This window comes from Taudactylus pleione, unplaced genomic scaffold (assembly GCF_031769625.1).
Source record: "Taudactylus pleione unplaced genomic scaffold, aTauple2 ptg000041l, whole genome shotgun sequence".
Lineage (NCBI taxonomy): Eukaryota > Metazoa > Chordata > Amphibia > Anura > Myobatrachidae > Taudactylus > Taudactylus pleione.
In genome coordinates this window covers 1030233-1052379 of record NW_028284443.1, presented here as the reverse complement: position 1 = coordinate 1052379, position 22147 = coordinate 1030233, and the positions used below count along the sequence as shown (strand labels likewise).

Sequence of the window (22147 nt, the reverse complement as noted above, 5' to 3'; positions counted from 1 at the left end):
AATGGTAATGAAACTTGACGAATGCGCAGTACAACTGAGAAGCATGTGTAGTTTATCAATAATCACCCAACTGCATAAACATTGGCATTGCATCCATCTCTAAATCAGGCCCAAAGTCAGTTTTGGTGTAAAAAGAGAGTCAAAAGTCAGTGCAGAGAGGGAGGAGATGAGAAGTAGAGGGCAGTGATGGGAGGGAGAGGAGTCTCTAACGGAGGAGAAAGAAAAGTGTCAAGGACATCAAGACTGTGCCTAGCAATGGCCTAGATCTTTCTCAGAATATACTAATGTTACAGACCTGTCACTCGCAGAATCGCAAGCATGGAAAATGCATTAAACAAAAAGTGATGTGCATGCATACCTGTAACAGACTTCTCTTCCATCTTTCTCTCTCTTTGCCCTTACTTTTCCATCTCCCTATTGCTGTGTGTAATGCTAGAGTGATCAGTGACACAAAACTTGCCTATATGAAAGCTGAAACTGAATATAACATGAAATAAATATTGAGCATTGTAAATAAAGCTGTCAACACTGCAGAGACCTGTTACCTACTTCATCATGTCAGCGGCTCATTCAAACTTCTGGTTTTACATGTGACTATAACTTGGTGAATACTATGGGACATTTTCAGAAAGCCCAAGAACACACAGTCTACTACAGATCCAGATTAAAGTAATCCACTTTTATACTTCAGAACATGGATTCATATTTTTATAAAGTGACTGTAATGGAAGGTTTAAGGGTTGATACATAGTTGCCATACGGAAACAATGGATGATTTCGGATAGAGGATGAGCTAGAGGCTGCTCGCTGTGTTTCACCATCGTATCTTGAAATGACTGATTGGTGCTCCCGGGACAGCTGGAGAGGTGGTAGGTACCTTGAGGCACTGTCTAGCACCAGAAGTTGGAAATGAGGGGCTAGCCAATTATAGCTGCATTTATAATGCAGAGTCCTCTTCTTGAGGCTGCTGCCTGGCTGAGTCCTGCTAAGGTCGTTATTGCCTTAGTGCTGCTGCCCAGGGAGCTCGCAGATCTCGCACTGCGACCTCCATGTACCAGGTGTTGGTAGATTAACATCGGATCCTATAGTGTTTGCAGGGCCTGTAGCGGCCGCCTTCAGCTCACTGGAACGGCCATTGGTTCTGTCTTCCCCAGATACCGGGGAACCACTGAGATATCTTGAAGCCTGAGATCCAGGGCATCATTATAACTGCACTAGGTTCCAGCATGTAAGAGGATTGTTGCAGAAAGCAGTCAGCAGCACCTGTGCTAACAAAATTATCAAAGATACCTAATGGCTAACAGCATATATGAGTAAAACTGTACAGTCATTTACATTGTGCTTCAAGTTTAGGTAATGATGGAAATATGAAATAGGTGTCAGAACATAAAAATACACCTTATGTATAGGTCTACACCGCCTAGTTACAGTACATATTTAAAGCTTTGGGAAAAAAGTTGGACATGGTAACTGGTAGAAACTAAATAATAACAAGTAATAACTGTACAACAAATTCTGAAAATACATAATTGGTTCATAACCATAGGCAAAACTGGGGGGTTCTCCAGGGGTGCACAGGACCACCCATTAGCCCATATTGAATGAAGTCAGCAGTGCCGCCTATTTCTGATGGACGGGGTTGACAAGCGGAAGCTGGTTACCCGTGGGAGGAACAGAACGTGGGTGGCAGACAGTAGTCCGCAGCCGCTGCCATGTCCACTCTGCCTCCCGGCAATTATTCCCCTAGGTACAAGAAGCCCTCAGAGGTCCTGCAGCTGAGCTGGAGCGAAGCCAAGGCGGCACTCTTCTCTTCAGGGGATGCCACCAAGCGGGCAGCCGAGGTGTGGCCCTTGTCCCTGGGCCAGCAGCAGCAGAGCGGGAATGCAGTGCCAGGGAAGAGGAGAGCGGGGAGTGTGGCGGAATGCAAGCCAGGGGGCTGGGCGATGCCGAAGTAGGAGAACCTGCTGCAGCCTGCTGAGGTGAGAAAGGGGAGATAGCTGCCAGTGCTGGGACTCGAGGTCCACGGTCCCCCCTATCCCCAGGGTAATATCTAACTCCCCTTCACCGTTAGGACCCTGACGTCATCAGCCAGTGTCCAGCGTCATTCCCTGCTATCCAAGTGGGCATAGAGGGGGAATATAACCATGTGGCGAGCGTAGCGAGCCACAGTGCCCGAAGCGTGGTGAGCACAGCGAGTCTGCGAGGGGACTACAAACTTGTGTAAGTGGGGACAAAGTACTTGTGTAGCTGGCTGTCACGGGCAGGAACTGCACTTTCGCCCTCACTCACGTCACTTCCAGGTCCCTAGCGCGAAGGGGAAATACAGCCTACCCTATCCCCAGCCGGTCTTTGAATTGAAACGGAACAGCCAATCAGAGGCGGGAACATCATGGGCTGTGTGTACATGTGACCACCTACCCTGTGCAGCAGCAGCAGTCAGTAACCTCAGCTAGCTAGCCCAGGGGCCGCTGTGACCCTTCCGACTGAGATGTGATCATGGAGTCCGGGACTGAGCAGGAGGACAGTGCCTGAGAGGAACCAATACCCAGGTGACGGATACCATGTGCTGCCATAATATACTTACATCTGTACCAGCTGTGCCCCCCCTAGGAAGGCCAGGAGTTTCACCACAATGCTTCCCTCACCCTCTGCAATGGCAGGCTGTGCCCCACTCCCGCCCTGCAATGCCAGGCTGTGCCTCTCTCACCCCCGTGATGGTAGGCAGTGCACCACTCACCCCCCCTCCCTTGCTTGTGATGCAAGGTTGTGCACCACTACACCATTTCCCACTTTCTGCAATATCATGCGTTTTTCACCACTAACCCCCTCCCCCCCTCATACTTCATCACAGCACTGAGGTTGTGGGTTTGATTCCCACTATGGCCCGAAATGTGTGGAGTTTGTATAGTCTCCCTGTTCTTGCACGGGGTTCCTCTGGTTTTCTCCCACATTACAAATATATACTGGTAGGTTAACTGGCTCCCAGCAAAATTAACCCTACTGTTATGTGTGCATGTATAGATATATAGAATATAGATGGTAAGCTCCGCTGGGGCAAGATCTGATGTGAATGGCCAAACATTCTCTCTAAAGCGCTGTGGAATGGGAAGAGTGTGTGTCTTAAAACCATGCCCCCCTATTTGAGTGACCACACCCCTTTTGGGGGAGCACGCCCTAGGCATGCACAAAAGTTCCCTTTTCTCTAACAGACACCCTTCCCCCCTGCAACATAATATAATATGCTAAAACTGGGACCGTCCATTACCAGATCTCTAGTTTCACCTATGTTCATAACTATTACAGTCCAAAACATTTGCAATAGTCTACTACAGAAACCAGTGCAGCAACTATAGTGGAAAAATCATACAATCATATTAAACTAGAAAGCACAAAATTATTATAATCAGCTATGCCTTGCAATCAACTACAGCAACCTGACATGCAGTACCTAAAGTTAACTACTTGAATCAGGGGCGGTGTAAGAGAGGAGGGGGCTCGTGTGCAGCCTCCGTTTGGGCTCCCTCCTCTCGGTCGTCGGCTCAGCAGCACTGAGCGTTGTAGATTCTGGCTTCTTGCCAGAATCTACAGCGCATGTGCGGGTCTCCAGAAAAATGGCGCCCACTCCTTTCTCGGGGACATCTTTCTGCGCATACGCAGATCACTGGGAAAATGGCCGCCGCCATTTTCCCAGTGAGCGTTTGCTGCTCTACAGCGCCGGTCCGGCGCTGCGGAGCAGCACTTTGGGAATCGGCGGAGAGGTAAGTATAATTACTTATGGGTGCAGGGTGTGCGGTGTGGGCCCCCCTGGACCCGGGGGCCCGTGTACCCCGCACACATTATAGATATGCCCCTGACTTCAATAATAAAAGGTTCAATTGTTGGCCCTAAACAACAAATTGTTAGGTCCCACACCACTCTCTGATGTTTAAAACAATTGTTGCCAAATGCAGTGAATGAGATGAGGGAAGCAGCAGGGCTCATGGTCAGCTGGCATAATACACACTTCTCTTTGCAGTAAGAGGGCCTGATTCAGAGTTGTACGCGCTGCAGTAGAAGATGCGGCGGTTAAAAACTTCAGGTTACTCAGTATTGCCAGTATTTTCACACAGTTGAAGCTGCATAAACAGATGTAGCTCCTGACTTCAGCACGTCCAAAAAGCGGGGCCAACATGCCCCCATTTTCTGGAACGCTGCCCGACGCCAGCCCCGCTCCGCCCCCAAACAACCACAACCTGTCAATGACTGCGGCAGCCGGGCAGTGGGAGCGAGTGATATATACATGTGCAGAACAGAATCTGCACATGAACGGATCTTTAACTATCAGAGTTGTACACAAACATGCTACATTCTCGACTTCCACAGTTTATATGTGTAGGTGGCAGGGTAGATTTCTTTCCTGAATCAACATGATTATATCTAGATTTTTTTATTTTTTTTCAGTCTCCTTTCTTCTTTTTTTTTGGAAGATTAGCTTTATTAATTTAGGGAAATTACTAAATATGTTCATCTGAACATGGATATCTAATCAATAGAGTATATTAAAGGTTAATGCTGATATTAACTTTAATATATTTAAGATCCTTTGATCTCTTATTTTATACAAGCTGATGTACCCAGTTACACCTGGGTAGACCTTAGATATTTACCATTTCCATCTCACCACTCCAATAACACATTAATCCTTCACCTCTATAGCAATGAATGACTGCTATAGTAAGAAATTACCTTTCCTCACCTGTGTACGAACACATTCCACTCCCTTGCCTCTGTAGTAAACAACTTTCCTTCCCTCATCCATGTTGTAACAATTCGACATTCCCCTCTTACCTGTGTACAAATACAATCCCTCCCTCACACCTGTAGTAACTTATTTCCCTCCCTCACCTGTGTAGTAACACATTTTCCTCTCTCCCCTCTGTAGTAACACATTCCCTTCCCTCACTAGTCAAATAGGGTAGCCACACCAACTGCCAGTGATGTTTGGCAGCACTTGGGATGACAGTTGGTGTGTGAATTCTGAACTGTGCTGCAGCCACGATGGCTCAGGGCAGGCAGGACATTGCACAGGCGGAGGAAACATTTTAGCTCTTTCACCCCCTTAGGAGTCATATTTCGAAAAATCCCTTCTTAGTGGGCTCCTACGTCATGGAAGGCATATACACCCGAATTTTCACTTTTCTAGGTCCATGGGTTTCAGTTGAGCAGTGATGAGTCAGTCAGTCCGGACATTTGAAATCACACACACACACACACACACGACTGCTTTCAGTCCAGTTGTAACAGAGTCTCTCTAGAGCCACAGCCTTTTGTACACTATACCTAATTAATTTATTTACCTATATCCTACCCATCCCTTTCCCCTGGAACTACACCTTTCATCCACTACAATATTAGCTTCTAAGCAGAAATCACAATAGTAAACTCCTATAATTTGCAATGAATCTTTGGTGCACTTTATGCTCTAAGCAAAACCAGGTTTATGTAAACAAATTGCTGACAGGGCCGGACTGGCCATCTGACACTTCTGGCAAATGACGGTGCCCCCAAAAGCCTGACCAGGAAGCAACTCCGCTTCCTGGTGCTCTGCTTGGCCGGCGTACAGAGAAACGGGGCGTGCACAAAGGGACGCCGGGGATTCTACAGCCCCAGCCCATCCGTGATTGCTGAGGATATACTTTCACTTAAAAGTAATTGTGTGATTAGAAGCCCACACAATTACCCATAGGTCTTTATAATGAAGCTTGGTTAGTATGTGGTACCCAGTCACCAGTTTTGTACACGGTTTGTCTGCTAATATTAGCCTCTCCTCCAGGGGCTGACATGGAGGAGGGGGGGGGGGAATGAGGGAGAGTTGATGGTAAGATCTCTGTAGCAACTCTGTTCCCCTATATAGTTACTGTGTCTGTGGGTGAGGCGTAATGAAGCAGGGTACAGACCTCTCAGTGCACTTGGATAGTTCCCAGCAGAGGACTCCTTCCCTGGCCCAGCACACAGCTGAGGAGAGTCCCCAGGGAAGCAAGGACTGTGACATCTCTTATCCTATCACCACAGCAGTGTGAGAGGAAACAGGCAGCTCCACCTCACAGGGAGACTCAGACTCCATCTCAGGTCCCCGGAGACTCTCCTGCCTCAGATGACGCAGATTCACACTCTCTGCTGTCTGTGCTGATCCCACCTCCTTCTCTGGTACCTTTGACCAACTTCCTCCAATCCCAACTGTCACTGTCCACAGTTGAGATTTAAACTTCCCGGCTCATGCACTGTCTCCATGGCAACCTCCTAACACTGCTCCTTGCATCACCAGCATAGCTTTAACCCCTTCACTGCTAATTCTTCATTTAAGTCAGTGGTGGTAACTCTAGTAATACTTGTTTAATAAACCTGATGACACGTTATTACAGGCATGTGCCTATTTGATTAAATATGTTGTTTTAAGTTAATTAAAATAAAAAAGGTAATGTACCCGGCAGGGTGGGATTAATAACAGGTCGACTGGGGCAGTGTTTTAGGGGCCCCCACACCAGTGTTGTAACTGTCAGTTTTGTTTTCCTGTTTGCAGGGATATATGACAATGTTAAAAGGTACAGTACAGTGTTTACACTCTTTTTTTTTTCCTGGTCACAAGGGGTGGCGATTCAATTGATTCAGATACTACCAGCGCCGGGATTTGGTCCCAGAGCTATTCAGTTCTAGTCCGACTATAATCACTTAAGTTGGAGAATGCCGATTCTCGCGACTAAAGCAGGGTGTTTAGTCGCGAGAACTGGCATTTTCGACTAAAGTGCCGGCCGCGAGACTGTTAGCGCCCCCACTAAGCCAGAAAACAGCCTCGCAGCCGGCACTTTAGTCGGATTTCTCCTCGTACCCTCAAGAGGGTGCGAGAGGAAATTATTTAGTCACCCTATCAGCGCGCTGGACTGGGTAGCTCCGGAAGCTCAATCAAGCAAAATCAACAGCGCTCTGAATTGAATCGTCCCCAGGGAAATTCGATTCTTGAAATGCCCTTAAAATCTGAAAAGTTTACTTTTTCAGCTTTGTTTTCTGTAGTTAGGTTTGTTATGTTTCATGTTATGTACTTACCATAGCACTTTAACAGCATTAACAATAACAGTGTGTGTCAATATATTTACAACATAGACAATGGCTGCAGAGAGCCTACGGCCGTTTCACCATTCAGGCTTTGTCATGGCCTTGTGAGATTGAAACATGTGTCACACTGTATTCCTGGTAACTTTTTAACCACCACCTAACAAAGCGGTGAGGAGGCCCTGACAGCCTAGGCAGAGGACAGGGTAATATAGGAGCATACAAGTTCCGCCTGTGCTCACTCGGCTTGCAGTGCAGAAGCCGCTAGTAGATATTATTGGTGGTTATATAAAAGGCTTACGGGGGATTAGTAGTGCCACAAGTGGCCAGGGATCCACAGAAAGAGCAGACTGTCATATAAGCACTGATTACAACAATACGCTAGGATCGAACAGCAGCAGCAAATTGAAACCGCAGAAGCAGCCCTTACCTTATTGGCGATTAATGTGAATAGATTATAAAAATAAAAATTAATCCATACAGAGTTGTACCTGTGTGGGATATGATGTGAAGCCTCATTAGTAGGACATAAATACATTTTAAATAGCACAGTAAAAAATCAGTCTGGTTAATAAAGAATATTATACAAATGACAATCACTAAGACTATAGTGTCCATTTATGCAGTTACCAAAGGGGAACTGATTAAATGTATCCAAATCAGGAGATAAAAGTGACACAAAGTACAACTGTTATTAGTTTGAATATACCGTGTTTCCCCGATAATAAGACCTACCCTGAAAATAATCCCTACCCTTACTTTTAAAACCCGGTCCAAAATAAGCCATACCCCGAAAATAAGACCTAACAAAATCCCCATTTTGAGTTGGGAACGCTTCAGAGGCCAGCGAACCCAGTCATGCAGTGCGCGGGTCACGTCATGACGTCACCCACGCCCTGAGGATCCTGCGTGGCCGCGCCTGCTGGATCATGTTAGATCCAGTCAACGCACAAGTGAGAGGGACATCCCGGACGGCGGCGAGTCAGGTAAGTACCGTACTGTACTGGTGGGTGGGAGATCAATTACAGGGGGGCTTGCACTGCAATAAGGGAGGCTGCATAAGGGACACTGCTACAGGGGGGCCTGCATAAGCGGCACTGCTACCGTACAAGGGAGGCTGCATAAGGGACACTGCTACAGGGGGGGGCCTGCATAAGCGGCACTTCTACAAGGGGGCCTGCATAAGGGGCACTGCTGTCAATGTTAATTAAAATAAGACCTACCCCGAAAATAAGCCCTATGGTGTTTTTTTGACCAAAAAAAAAAAAATAAGACAGTGTCTTATTATCAGGGAAACACGGTAATACTGTGTTAGCAGAGAAAGGCTATATATAGAATTACAGCAGTACTGTTATGGCCAGGGCCATAACTAGGGTGGTGCGGTTGGTGCCACCACACAGAGCGCAACATGCCCCAAGGGCGGAACCAGCCACCCACCAAAATTTATGTATTAGTAGCGGTGCACCCTGGCCGGTTACTTTACTGCACAGCCCTGCCTGTCACTCTCATGGCTGCTCCGCCTCCCGACCAGTATGTAATAGGGACGGTAGAACCCGTCCCAGCTCTGGCTGCTCCATCCCCTCTTCCCATGACAGGCCAGGAGCTGTGTGTGCAGTGATTATGGCCGGGCTCCCCTGTGCTGCACTGCTGCAGTAAACATGGAGCAGGCCGGTCCAATAACGTTTTGTTGGTTTTTTTTTTTACACTACACTGCACGCGTGACGTCATACAGTAGCGTTCCCGCTAGGCTGTTTTAGCGGGGCGCTGCGCCCTGCCCTCCTTCTGGAGGGCAAAAAGCACCCTGCCCTCCAGGAGGAGGGCAAAAAGCGCCCTGCCCTAACAGCCTGCGGGAGCCGTTCTCACCCGCGGGACGCAGCGTCCCGCGGGTGCAGAAACATGCGGTGACCCGGTCACCGCCGGAGAATAGACGCCGGGCGCATGCGCCCGGCATCTATTCTCCCTGTCTGCAGGGCTTGGGGGCTGCCCGGCGTGTCCGTAAGTGCCGGGCACACCCCCAAGATTGACGAAAAGGGGACGCGTCTTATAGACATGCCCCCTTTTCCGATGACCGCGCGACTTCGGCGCGCACACGGGCATGCCCTCTCTAGCTCCGGCGCCCCGCCTGCCGCCGGAGCTAGAGGGAACACTAATACAGTTAGCGCTCTGAAGAAGAGAGACTTGCAGTGAGGAACCTGCAGCCTCCATGAGGAGGAGTAAAGAGAAGATCAAGGTAAGTGAGAAAGAGACACAGGGAGGGAAGGGATGAAGTTATGGAGAGACGCAGAGAATGAGCAGACAGTACAGAGACACACGGGGGGGCTTAGACTATGGACAGCTGACACTATAGAGAGACAGGGGGAGAGATGACATTACAGAGACACACAGGGTGGATGGCTGACACTATAGAGCAGGGGTCAGGGAACTTTTTTACCAGTTAACCCAAAATATATTTAGATACGCCGACATTACCCCCTTGATTTGAAAAAAGGAAATCATATAGTAGTGCCCCCATAGTTATGCCCCTGTAGTAGTGCCCCCATATAATGCCCCTGTAACAGAGCCCCCATATAATGCCCCTATAACAGTGACCCCATATAACACCCCTGTAGTAGTGAGCCCATAGTTATGCCCTTGTAGTAGTGCCCCCATAGTTATGCCCCTGTAGTAGTGCCCCCATATAATTCCCCTGTAGTGCCGCTTTTACAAAAAAAAAAAAAAAAAACACTTACCTTAATCCCCGCTCCTGCATCCGCCGCCGTCCTGTCCGCCCGGCTGCTCCTCGGAACTATGGGAGAGACGTCTTGACGTCTCTCCCATAGTGCACATAGAGAGAGCCAGAAGCTGGAGTTCAGAAAAGAACTCCAGCTAACGCAGCGCTGCAGGGAAGGTGCCGGGCACCCGCTGGTAATAACATCTCAGCGGGCGTCCGGCTTAGAGCCTCCATGCGGCACAGCCGGGCATGCATATGAATCATTCTATATTATAGAATGATTCATATGCATGCCCGGCTGTCCGTCTATTACCCCCAGGAATTAAATTTGGGGTAATTTACCCGTTCCCCGATCACTGCTATAGAGACACACAAGGGAGATGACACTTTAGAGAGACAGGGGGTAAGACTATAAATTCAAGGGAGAGGGCTGAGACTATAGGGGATATGGGGAGCAGGGATGAGACTGCTTCACAGAGGCGTAACTCCCAGAGACAATGGAGGCGCCTGCCTCCGGGCGCCAAGCCCTGAAGGGGGTCTTCCATCTATAGCATGTACAGCAGCAGTTGTGTAGTTCCCAGGGGAAAACGGGTGTGACCACTGATCTTCCACTGCAGTGAAGCACCTGCTGCTGCAGCGTTGATCAGCTCTGTCTTGGGAGCCCTGCTAACACCTGCAATAGAAGATAGGATGGCTTCTGTCTGATAACCCTCAGCCTACGCTGCAGCAAGCGATGGTACAGTATGTTGGTACCTGAGAAACCTATCTGATCTCTGATCCCAGGAACCGCTGGTACAGAGAGCCACCTGCTGACACCGCTGATTCTGCATCACAACAAATGGCGGCTCACCAGCACGTGCTGCTGCAGAGTCGGCTGAAACTCGCTGAGTCTATCTCTGACCCACCGGCCATTGTCACACAGTGTACCTGGAGCTGTGGAACCAAATGTACATATCAGGCGTAACTGTATATGAGCATCTGTGCCTGATCCGGTGCTGCCAAGGCTAACCTTATAAAAGCCACAGCGAAGCGCACGTCAGTGTCCTGCTGTGTGCCAGATGTCACATGTACAAATTGTGAATACTTCATATATATGTTTGTACCCATGCACTTACGTTAGGAGAACTATCTCTCGGGCTTGGTATGCAGGACCCCAGGGCTTGGTAACACCAAATCAGGCACATACGCTCATATACAATTATAACTGATATGTAAGTTATCATACACTTCTTCTTACATAATCTATTGAAGAGGATTACGTGGATACACCATATTTGTTTTGTTTTTTTTCCTTTATATTTTTTTTGGGGGGGGGGAAGCACCAAACTATGGCCCTCATTCAGAGCCACTCGCTAGCGGCAGTACGCTCATTCCGAGCGATGTTCACACATCTGCGCATTCGTACGGTTTTTAGTACGCATGCGCGAACCAGTCAGTGCGGGCGAAAATCGTTTCTAGGCAATATAGCGAGTGCCTGCTATTTTGAGTGACAGAATGAGGCGTATGTGGGTGGTAACAGGGGAAGGTGCTTGAAAACGGGGAGTGGAGATCAGAACGCAGGCGTGCTTAAAGGTCAAAACGGGCGTTTTATGGGTGTGCATAATTAATATAGCAGCGTCATTGACCACGTCACTTGTTTTTTTTTTAACTCAGAACTGCTCGCAAAATAGCGGTTGAAAAAACCAACCACAAGAATAGCGAGCAGTTCATATCCTGTTCGATGTACTCGATTAATCTAATAAATAGCGGACATGACGTATAGTGCGAGCGGCCAGGGGGCGTTTGTAACAAATAAACGAGCGTATGTTTTGCTCGCTCGTTCAGACTTAGAGGTGTGAACAGACTGCAATGTGCGAACGGATCATTTGAATAGCCACCCCTTGTTTTTGAATGAACGAACGCAAATAGCGAACGGCTCTGAATGAGGGCCTATCTTGCCTCCGGCCAACTGGGATGAACTTACGCCCCTACTGCTTCAGAGACATGGGATGAACTGAGGCTATAGAGATATATCAGTGATATTAAAATATGACATGGGGGCTGATGCTCTTTCCCGCACAGTGCACCAAAATGTCTAGTTACGGCTCTGATAATGATTAGCCCATTACTGATGATTTGAGAATGTGTACTAATTACAGTGCATCTGGAAAGTACTCACAGCGCTTCACTTTTTCCACATTTTGTTATGTTACAGCCTTATTCCAAAATGGAATAAATTCATTTTTGTCCTCAAACACAATACCCCATAATGACAACCTGTAAAAAGTTTTTTTTAGATTTTTTTGTAAATTTAATTTTAAAAAAACCTAAGAAATCACACATACTGAAGTATTCACAGCCTTTGCTCAATACTTTGTTGATGCACTTTTGGCAGCAATTACAGCCTAGAGTCTTTTTGAATAGGATGCCACAAGCTTGGCACACCTATCTTTGGGCAGTTTTGCCCATTCCTCTTTGCAGCACCTCTCAAGCTCCATCAGGTTGGATGGGAAGCGTTGGTGCACAGCCATTTTCAGATCTCTCCAGAGATGTTCAAATCGGATTCAAGTCTGGGCTCTGGCTGGGCCACTCAAGGACATTCACAGAGTTGTCCTGAAGCCACTCCTTTGATATCTTGGCTGTGTGCTTAGGGTCGTTGTCCTGCTGAAAGATGAATAGTCGCCCCAGTATGATGTCAAGAGCGCTCTGGAGCAGGTTTTCATCCAGGATGTCTCTGTACATTGCTGCATTCATCTTTCTCTCTATCCTGACTAATCTCCCAGTTCCTGCAGCTGTAAAGCAATCCCACAGCATGATGCTGCCACCACCATGCTTCACTGTAGGGATGGTATTGGCCTGGTGATGAGCGGCGCCTGGATTCCTCCAAACATAACGCCTGGCATTGACGCCAAAGAGTTCAATCTTTGTCTCCACAGACCAGAGAATTTTGTTTCTCATGGTCTGAGAGTCCTTCAGGTGCATTTTGGCAAGCTCCAGGCGGGCTGTCATGTGCTTTTTTTCGAAGGAGTGGCTTCCGTCTGGCCACTCTACCATACAGGCCTGATTTGTGGATTGCTGCTGTGAGGTTCTGGTTTTGTTGTGGGCCCGGGGTGGTGATAAGAGCAGACACTGAAGCAGGTTTAAATGAAAAGGTGGAACTTTTAATGAGTGGTTTGACAGACATGAATATGACAAAAACTGAAGTCCAGATGTAGCACTAAGTGCACTTGGGAGCGGTGGTGAAGTAATGGGAAAAGTCCAGGTAGTGACTGGTTAATAGGGAGATGTCCAGTTGATGACAGGGTGGAGAAATCAGGTGTGGTGGCTGAAATGAAGAATGCAGGCTGAGGAAGGTTTATCCAGCAGGGTGTCAGCGGAGGCAAGGTGCAGGGTGAACAGCAGACTCAGGTACTCAGGCAAGGGGAAGGTACTGGAGGATGCAGGGTAGTCCAGCGGGGTTGGAGCAGACAAGCAGGTAGCGTATCACAGGAAAACAGGTGGTGAGCACAGGGAACTCTCTCTCAGCTATGCTGAGAAACACGTTGCACTGGCAATGAAGAGAGGCTCTGGACCTCCCTAAATACCGAGTGCCATACCGTGACTGGCCAGAGAGAGCACGTGACACACCAGGATTGGATGGCTGATTCACATGGCGGGAGGCAAGATGGCGGCACCCATGCGGAACGGAAGCACCACCAGGACTCAACAGCCCAGAGTGACAACATGCCCGCACAGAACCATGCACAGCCAATGCCCCTCGCCAAACACCAGCGCCAGACGCCCCCACCACAGTGACCTCACCGCTATTACCCGTCGACCACTATGCCGAGAAACCCTGGACGTGACAGCTGCAGAGATGGTTGTCCTCCAGGAAGGTTCTCTGCTCTGCACAGAGGAAGGCTGTAGCTCTGACAGAGTGTCCATCGGGTTCTTGGTCACCTCCCTGACTAGAGCCCTTCTCCCACGATCACTCAGTTTAGACGGCCTGCCAACTCTAGGAAGAGTCCTTGTGGCTCCGAACTTCTTCCATTTACAGATGATGGAGGCCACTGTGCTCATTGGGACCTTCAAAGCAGCAGATATATTTCTGTGCCCTTCCCCAGATTTGTGCGTCGAGACAATCCTGTCTCGGAGGTCTACAATTTCTTGGATTGTGCTCTGACATGCACTTTCAAGTGTGGGACCTTATATAGACAGGTGTATGCTTTTCAAAATCATGTCCAAACAACTGAATTCAGCACAGGTAGACTCAAATTAAGCTGTAGGAACATCTCAAGGATGATCAGTGGAAACAGGATGCACCTGAGCTCAATTTTGAGCTTTATGGCAAAGGCTGTGAATACTTATGTACATGTGCTTTCTTAGTTTTGTTTTTTTTTATTACATTTGCAAAAATCTCAAAAATATGTTTTACAGGTTGTCATTGTGGGGTATTGTGTGTAGAATTTTGAGGACAAAATGAATTTATTCCATTTTGGAATAAGGCTGTAACATAACAAAATGTGGAAAAAGTGAAGCGCTGTGAATACTTTTCAGATGCACTGTATGTGATTAGAGAATCTTTGGTAGCATTGACTGGTAATCTTTAAAAAGAGCCAAGACTACACAACACCTATCTTTCCCTGTGTGAGGGAATTACATTCCATTAAACTCTCTGGCTATAACATATGAAACAAACATAACAGTGTGTGAACACCACTAAGCAAATAGCTGTGATAAGTGATATACGGAAACGGAACAACACAGACCAACGGTTGTTTTGTTGAACATATATTTTAATACTCTACGATTTTTCATTCCTTTATTCACGTTTTTTTTGTTTTTTATTTTTCACAATGGATAAGATTAATACATACCAATAAAGTGTATTACTTTTAAATTATATTATTGTGGTCGCCAGTGCACCCTCGAAACAACTAACCATTTTCTTTGTGTTTTTGTGATGTATGTAAAAATCAAGTAGTGGGTAACACCTCATATCAGCTATTTAACTATACGGTAGGGATATTTACCACAGATCTGAGCTATTTTGAGATATGGACCATTGAAGATATTCATTATGATAAAGATACTGGTGCAGGATTCATCTTTGTCTTGATTTTGCAGTGTGTAAATCTGTAAATGTAATAGTGGAGTCACTGCCGTGACATTGCTACATCGCCAGCAAGGGACTGGCTCGGGGAGGGTGCAGAGTCAGAGCTGCAACAACTGACGCTGTGACATGGACAGCGCGGGCAGGAGGCAGCGAGTGGTGGGGTGGGGGTGGGGGTGGTGGGCGTGGGGAGAGGGGAGTATTTAAACATTATAATTTTAATAACCATCAGTATATCACTTAATTTTATTGGTAGGGGCCCCCACAAGCATTATTCCGGCCCTATGTACAAGTCTTTTGAAGACTAGAGAGCCACCCAATGTGGCCCCTGAACTGTGTCAGGTTGCCCCTCACTGGCTTGAAGCAAACCCTTTATAACCCCTGTGGTAAATGTGCAATTACCTTGCACACATGGTTCATTCACTACTTCCCTTTATCACATGAAATCGCTGTACTGTGCATGGACAGTCAGCCACTTCAGAATTGCAGCCACAAATACAGTTTGCAGTGCTTTCCCTAAATCAACCAAAATTCGAAAAGTAAGTATATAGGTGCGGCCAGGCCCGTCAAGAGCCGCACCAGGCACCGGTAAAAAAGGGGCATGGCCTAATCGCGGGAGGCATTTCCACGCCCCGTAGATAAAAAAAAGTTTTGCAGCGGCACGCTGGCATGGGGGGGTGGGGGGGGTGGGAGGACCAGTGGGTATACAATCGGGAAACCGGCTGCCTTAATACCGGCAGCCGGCTTCCCGACTGCCAAATCCCCGACATCGGGAGACCGGCGCCCAGCATCCCGATCGAAGGGATGCTGGGCGCCCGAGTGGACAGCCGTGGGGGGTGGAGGGTTAGGTTTAGGGCACCCGGGGGGGACTTAGGGTTAGGGGTTAGGCACCCCCCCGGGGGACTTAAGTTTAGGCAGTGGGGAAGGGAGGGGGGGATTAGGGTTACGGTTAGGCACCCCTAAGGAGGCTTAGGGTTAGGGGGTTAGGTTAGTTATTACTTACCTTAGGGACGATCGGGATTTCCAGCGCTGTTGGGCTTCCGCTGCCGGGCTCTGCTCATCTGTCGGCCAGGCGCTGCCTGCGGTATTTCATACCGATTCCGAGCAGTGCGCCCCCTCAGCCCGGCGCATAACCAGTGGGGGGCACGATCAGCTTGATCGTTCCCCCCACAGGCATACTGTAGGAGAGTGCTGTGGCCTGTTTCTTAGCAGCCTCCAGGGCAGCCCAGCACACAGCAGCATGTGCTGGGCTGTTGTGTGATGTAAGAGTGGGGCGAAGCGGTGCCGGACCTGGGCCCCTCCAGCAAGCCCAGGCCAAGGGTAATGTGTACCCGCTCCCCCCCCTCTCGGCCCCCCTGGGTGCGGCTGACTGCCATTGAGGCTTCAGGATCTCAAGAAATAAGGCAACACGTGACCTCACAATGACAAGTCTAAGTGCAGAGTTTTGTGCTGGCTCGGATAGGTTCGAGTTTGCACGTTGAGTTGGAATGATGATGTTCGTCCATGTAAGATGACGTTTAGCCTCTTTCTGAGTTCCGTGTTTTTGGAGGGAAAAATCCGAACTCAACGTGCAAACTCGAACCTATCCGAGCCAGCACATCCCTAATACACACACAACGATTTTTTGAACGATTATCATTAACGATATCATTTATCGGTCACTTTCTAAGTTAAAACGATGAACAATTATCGTTCATGCGCATTCACGTTTGTAGTTCAGTCAGACTGACCAACTCAACGATTTTCCTTAAGAGAATATGCAAAAATAGTTTGTAGTTAAAGAGAACTGTTTATTACACTTTAAAAAATCTGACAGATATAATCTGACAGATAATCTAACAGAAAATCTTTCAAAAAATTGTTCAGAAAATCGTTGGTAACAAAATTGTTGTGTGTGTATGCAGCTATAGAAATCACTCATGATGTTCATGCTGTGTGCTGTCCCAAGAGCCATGCTGCTGATAATAATGAAAACAATATTGTGACTTGTCAGCAAGTATCTCCATAAATCTGGTGTGGAGAGGACTGCTGTCAGCTACTAAACTCACTACCAGATGCCCATGTGATACGAAAGTGATCTGGTTGCATTGCATGTGGTTCAAATGATTGGAACTTCTCTAACTTGGCTACCCACATTTGTGTCCAAACTGGCCAATGAGCTTGTTGTTTGGGCTGAGACTGTGCTTGCAAATTAGGTTATTAGCATTTTAACAGATGTTACCAGCTATATGTTAATGTTCCAACTACCTCCATATTACATTTCACTCTAATTAAGCCATTTTATTCAGCACAGCCATCCCCCTACGTGATGTCACATAATGAGGTGCATGTGGGTCAAAACTATATTGAATGTGAAAAGATAACAAAGTAGTTGTAATTGATGTTTTACGGTCTGAAAATTTAACATAGCATATATGTGTGAGATTTAAGGGGCTACATAATTGGCTTTCCTTTGCTAGATATAGTTATTTCACAAAACACGTTACTTACTGTATACAACACAACTAGGGTAACAGAATCATACAGAAATAGTAAATAAAAAACATTTAATAAACCAGCACAAATGAGTGCAAAATGTGTTTACAGTTAACCTGGCAGTTATACCAAAACATTTGCAAATGTTTTCAAATACACAAGGCTACACTACAGCTATTTAAAGCTGAAACATTCTGTTAGTGGTGAGATTGTTATTGGATTGTGTTACGAACACAGATTATATAATACACGTCTCAAAAAAAATTAACACCACAAGATGTGGTCTGAGAAGAAAAATACATTACCTCAGAGGTTCCCAAACGCGGTCCTCTAGGCTCCCCTGACAATACAGGTTTTGGAGATATCCATGCTTGAGCACAGGGGGTTAAATCAAATTGACTTAGGTACTAATTAAGCCACCTGTGCTCAACCATCGATATCTTTAAAACCTGAACTGTTGGGGAGCCTTGAGGGCCACGTTTGCACTACCTGTTTATTATAAATAGACCCAAAATGGGCACTGACATTCATTAGGGATATACGAGGAGATGGACAGTATACGTATAGTATATAGTAACAAGAAGTGAGGGGAGGAAACGACACGTTACATAATACTGACACCAGCCATCACAGTGCTGTGTATCCACTGAAGGTGTACCGCGATTTCATTCCAGTCACGCCTGCTTATTATTACTAATCACTGAAGGACTATGTAAAGAGGATAGTAACATCTGACCATTTCTCTCTAGGGCAGCGCTGCCCTGTCCCCAGCCATCACCATGGGTTACGCACCTTCCCGGTACTTTAGAGACATTCCTCTTCCAGAACTGTTTTCTGCCGGTGTCGCTAGACATCCTCGATCCACATTACCGAATTTCCGTGATTACGGGAAGAATCGCTACCGATTGATTTATTCTACTGAAAATCCTATCCACTGTGACTGGGAGCCGCCATGTTTGGCCCAGCAAGAAACAGCACCGCCATTGGACGGCTTGACATACTGATGAATGCTGTCCAATCAGAAGTGACAATGCTTAGCATTGCGGAAGTCAACAAACTTTTGCCAGCGCTTAAAGGTCCCTGTATTGAAATTCTGACGTATCGCAACCTACACTACCTCCGTCTCACGTCATATTATGTTGTAGTAAAATGTATGCTTTTAAAACATGTCTCCTCGAACGGCATGCGTCGCCATGTTGTTGGTTATTTTGCATCGTATTGGAAACGTCCCTTCTACAGGTGTTTTTTTTTTTTTTAAGTCCTATTAGGGACATTTTGCAAAGTAAAGCATTTTTTATGTAATATATGTATTACACTTATACACACAACGTATTTGGCTTAACTATTAAACATACAGTATATTTATTTTTCTACTAATTGATCGATACCATACCTTTTTAACAGTAACTTGTCAATATAAAAATATTAAAATAATAAACATTAGTATAAAGCTCATTTGGAATTTTACTGCTGTGTTCGATGAAATATGTTGTAGCATTTATAAATCCATCAGGCAAAATATATTATAAATATAGATATACTGCACACTATGTACACAAAAGTGGTTGGACACTGATAGCAAATAGATGAACAAGATTATATTGATGTCAGTACTTGTAGGTCCACCACGGGTCACTGATTACTGCAGACAACCTTCTTGACAAACTGTCGACAAGTCAGGCCGGGAGCCTACAGAATATCGGGTGCCGCTTCCAGCCTCCCGGGAATTCCACCAACCCTCCCGACCTCGCCCCAGTATAAACTAGAAATCCCCGCGGGGGGGGGCAGTGACGCCAGCCTGATGTGGAAGGAAATTCTGATCGTCTGAAAGGTAAGTATGAACTAACATAACTGTACCCCCTAACCCTCCTTTAGGGTGCCTAACCCTAACCTACCCCCCCGTGCCTAACCGTAATCCCCCCTCTAAGTGCCTAAACCTAACCCCCCCTTTCCCTGCTGCCTAAACCTAAGTCCCCCGGGGGGGTGCCTAACCCTAACCTCCCGGGGGGTGCCTAACCCTCCCCCCCCCCCGCGAATGTCCGCGCTCGGCACCCGGCATCCCTTCGATCAGGATACCGGGCGCCGGTCTCCCGGCGTAGATTAGTTAACCCACGCCGGGATTCTGTAGTCTAGATGCCGGCGGTCGGCATAGTGACCGCCGGCATCTTAAACGTATACTGGTGGCATTGACATACTGATAAAAACATATGTAGTTTCTCTAGAGATGCAAGTGCATGGGGCCCCCTACGAAGTGTTCCTGTCGAAACCGCCATATTAGTGGGCATTTGGAACTCGTGTGCAATGGTATGCATTTCGCTTGCGCTAAGGTGCCCAATCACTCTTCTCTTCATAGTGTAGATATAATATAGCCATGTCATGCCTACACACAGAAACTGTGTAATTCATATGTGAACAAACAACAAGAAATTGAATCCGCACTAGAAGGACTAATTATAGAGAGCCTTAGGCTATGCAGGTAAGTCAATATTCGGTACAGAAATATTTATTACAGAAAACCAACTTCAAGCATTACAGATAACCTGCGTCAATTTACAGTCGGTGGTGGTCCCTTTGAGTAAGAATAAACAAGATTCATACAGTGAGGAAGTGAACAAGCCGTCCAGGCGAAACCATTGTCTTTTCAGTTACCTTATCCAGGACCCACCGGCATGGGAACCAGCCCTGCAGACACCGCAAGCCTCTCAACAGACGGTGTTATGCACATTTTCCGATACTACACCCACTAAACGAGCACTGGTACTATTTAACATAAGAACTGAGAGCTCTTCGACCCTCTTGCATCGGAGCACTCGCTGGCATGCGCTACTTTGTTGCTATGATATCGGCATGCAGAGCCGTAACTAGACTTTTCAGAGAGAGCATTATCACCCCCCCCACCATTTTGTAAATAGGGACATAAGATACTGCACCTGAAAAAGGGCCATGACCTCATGGGTAAGAGCCAGGGAAGAGATAGGGGAGGCCAGGAGATGCTGGGGATAAAAGAAGAGGAAGCTTCAAGTGAGAATGATAATAAACAGGAAAACTGACAGGCCCAAACAGCGCCCCCTGCCCTGCGGTGCCATGGCACAGGTCGCACTACCCTAGTTACGGCACTGTCGGCATGCTGATATATGATCAGATGCCTTGAGAGCATAGGTGACTATTTTCTTTTAAATGCTGCACTGTGGTTTGTTAAATTTATGTGCTGACAGTGATACAATATATTCATTGATGTACAATAGCATTCCTGTTTGCAACCTGATATATGTAACGTGCTGTCAGTCAGGGCCGGCGCTAGGTGGGTATGCACCCAGCGCCATCCCGTGCTTTCCCTCCACCCGCTCCTTCCCTGCGTCCTCCCCCATACCATAAAATAATACCTGCAGCAGGTGGGTGTAGGACGGGGTTTTTCTTCAGCCCGACCCGGCGTCCCTGTGTGGCCGCACTGACAGAAGGTGTCAGGAGCCGCCCTGTTGGCAGTGACCAGAGGATTAACGTTATCCAACTGATGCTTAATTAATATGTTTATGTGACAATGATTGCAGCAGAGCCGTAACTACACTTTTTGGTGCCCTGTGCCAGAAAGCATTGGCACCCCCGCCCCCCAATTTTTCAAATAGGGACATAAGACACGCACCCGAAAAAGGCCATGGCCTCATGTGGAAGGGCCAGGGAAGAGATAGGGGAGGCCTGGAGATGCTGGGGATAAAAGAAGAGGAAGTTACTAGTGAGAATGATAATAAACAGAAAATTGACAGACCCGAACAGTGGCCCTGATTCAGAGCCGGACGCCCTGACAGAGTGCTCACTCTGAATCAGGGCCATCCTTCTCGATTTTTAGAGTGGCCTTCTGGCCGCTCGTATAGCTGTGGGTGACCACCCACAGCTTTAGCGAGCGGCCAGGAAGATGGTCGCGATGGTCAAGACCATCGCGACCATCGGGCTTGCGACAAGACCCTTGTGGTAGGGTCTCGTTGCCGCAAGCCCTATAGGGCTTTCGGCTCAAACAGAGCCGAATGCACTCCCACTGACATCACTTGTGATGTCAGTGGGGCCGGCCCCAAAGGGGGCGTGCTGTCACTCAACATCGACAGCACGCCCCCTTTGGTACGAGACCCGGAGCGACGGTTTGCCCGTCGCTATCCGGGTGGAGCTGACTCCGTTGTGCGCATGCCCACTGGGCCACCATTGACTCGCTTGCGAGCACTCGGTGCTCGCGAGTGGGTCTGAATCAGGCCCAGTGCCCCCTGCCCTGCAGTGTCCTGTGCCATGGCAAAGGTCACACTACCCTAGTTACCACCCTGGATTGCAGTAACCTTCTCTATGCTACAAACAGGATTGAACTTTCAAATACAGTATTGCGAGTATCATGTTTTACTCTGTTAGTAAAGGTGTTACATGGAACAATTAAAGATTAGAGAAAACTATAGTATATCAGCAAAAACGTTAACCCTCTTGTAGCTGAATGGTTTTTACATGTTTATCCTGTGAAATTATGTAAACCATGCCTGCTCTTTCAGGTTATATAATGTATTGCTATGTTGAATGGTGCTGCGTTTAAATGACTGTTGATCAGAGAAGAATGCAAAATTAAGTATATGTGGATGTACTGACACGGAATTTGAATTTGCTTATGCTTGCCTGACCTACCTACATACTTGATGTGTGATACTTGAAGGTGTGGCATAATCAGGAAACTAATTCTCTCTATAATTATTAGTCGGGTGCGCTCTTCTTGTGGATGATGGGTTGGCTGGGTGATGGGGTGTGGTGAGTTGGGGGTGGTCTTTGTGTGGGGAGAT

General features: G+C 47.3%; 1 protein-coding gene across 1 annotated transcript in view; it reads right to left on the bottom strand.

The window, feature by feature from the left end:
* The window catches only part of TBC1D22A (TBC1 domain family member 22A), a 731641-nt gene extending 713276 nt beyond the window's left edge, over positions 1-18365 (bottom strand). Inside the window, exon 1 of the mRNA XM_088455938.1 lies at positions 18135-18365. Coding sequence (XP_088312064.1) covers positions 18135-18196 — 62 coding nt within the window. The 5' untranslated portion in view covers positions 18197-18365. The remainder of the gene's footprint in view (positions 1-18134) is intronic.
* Between the last annotated feature and the right edge of the window lie 3782 nt (positions 18366-22147).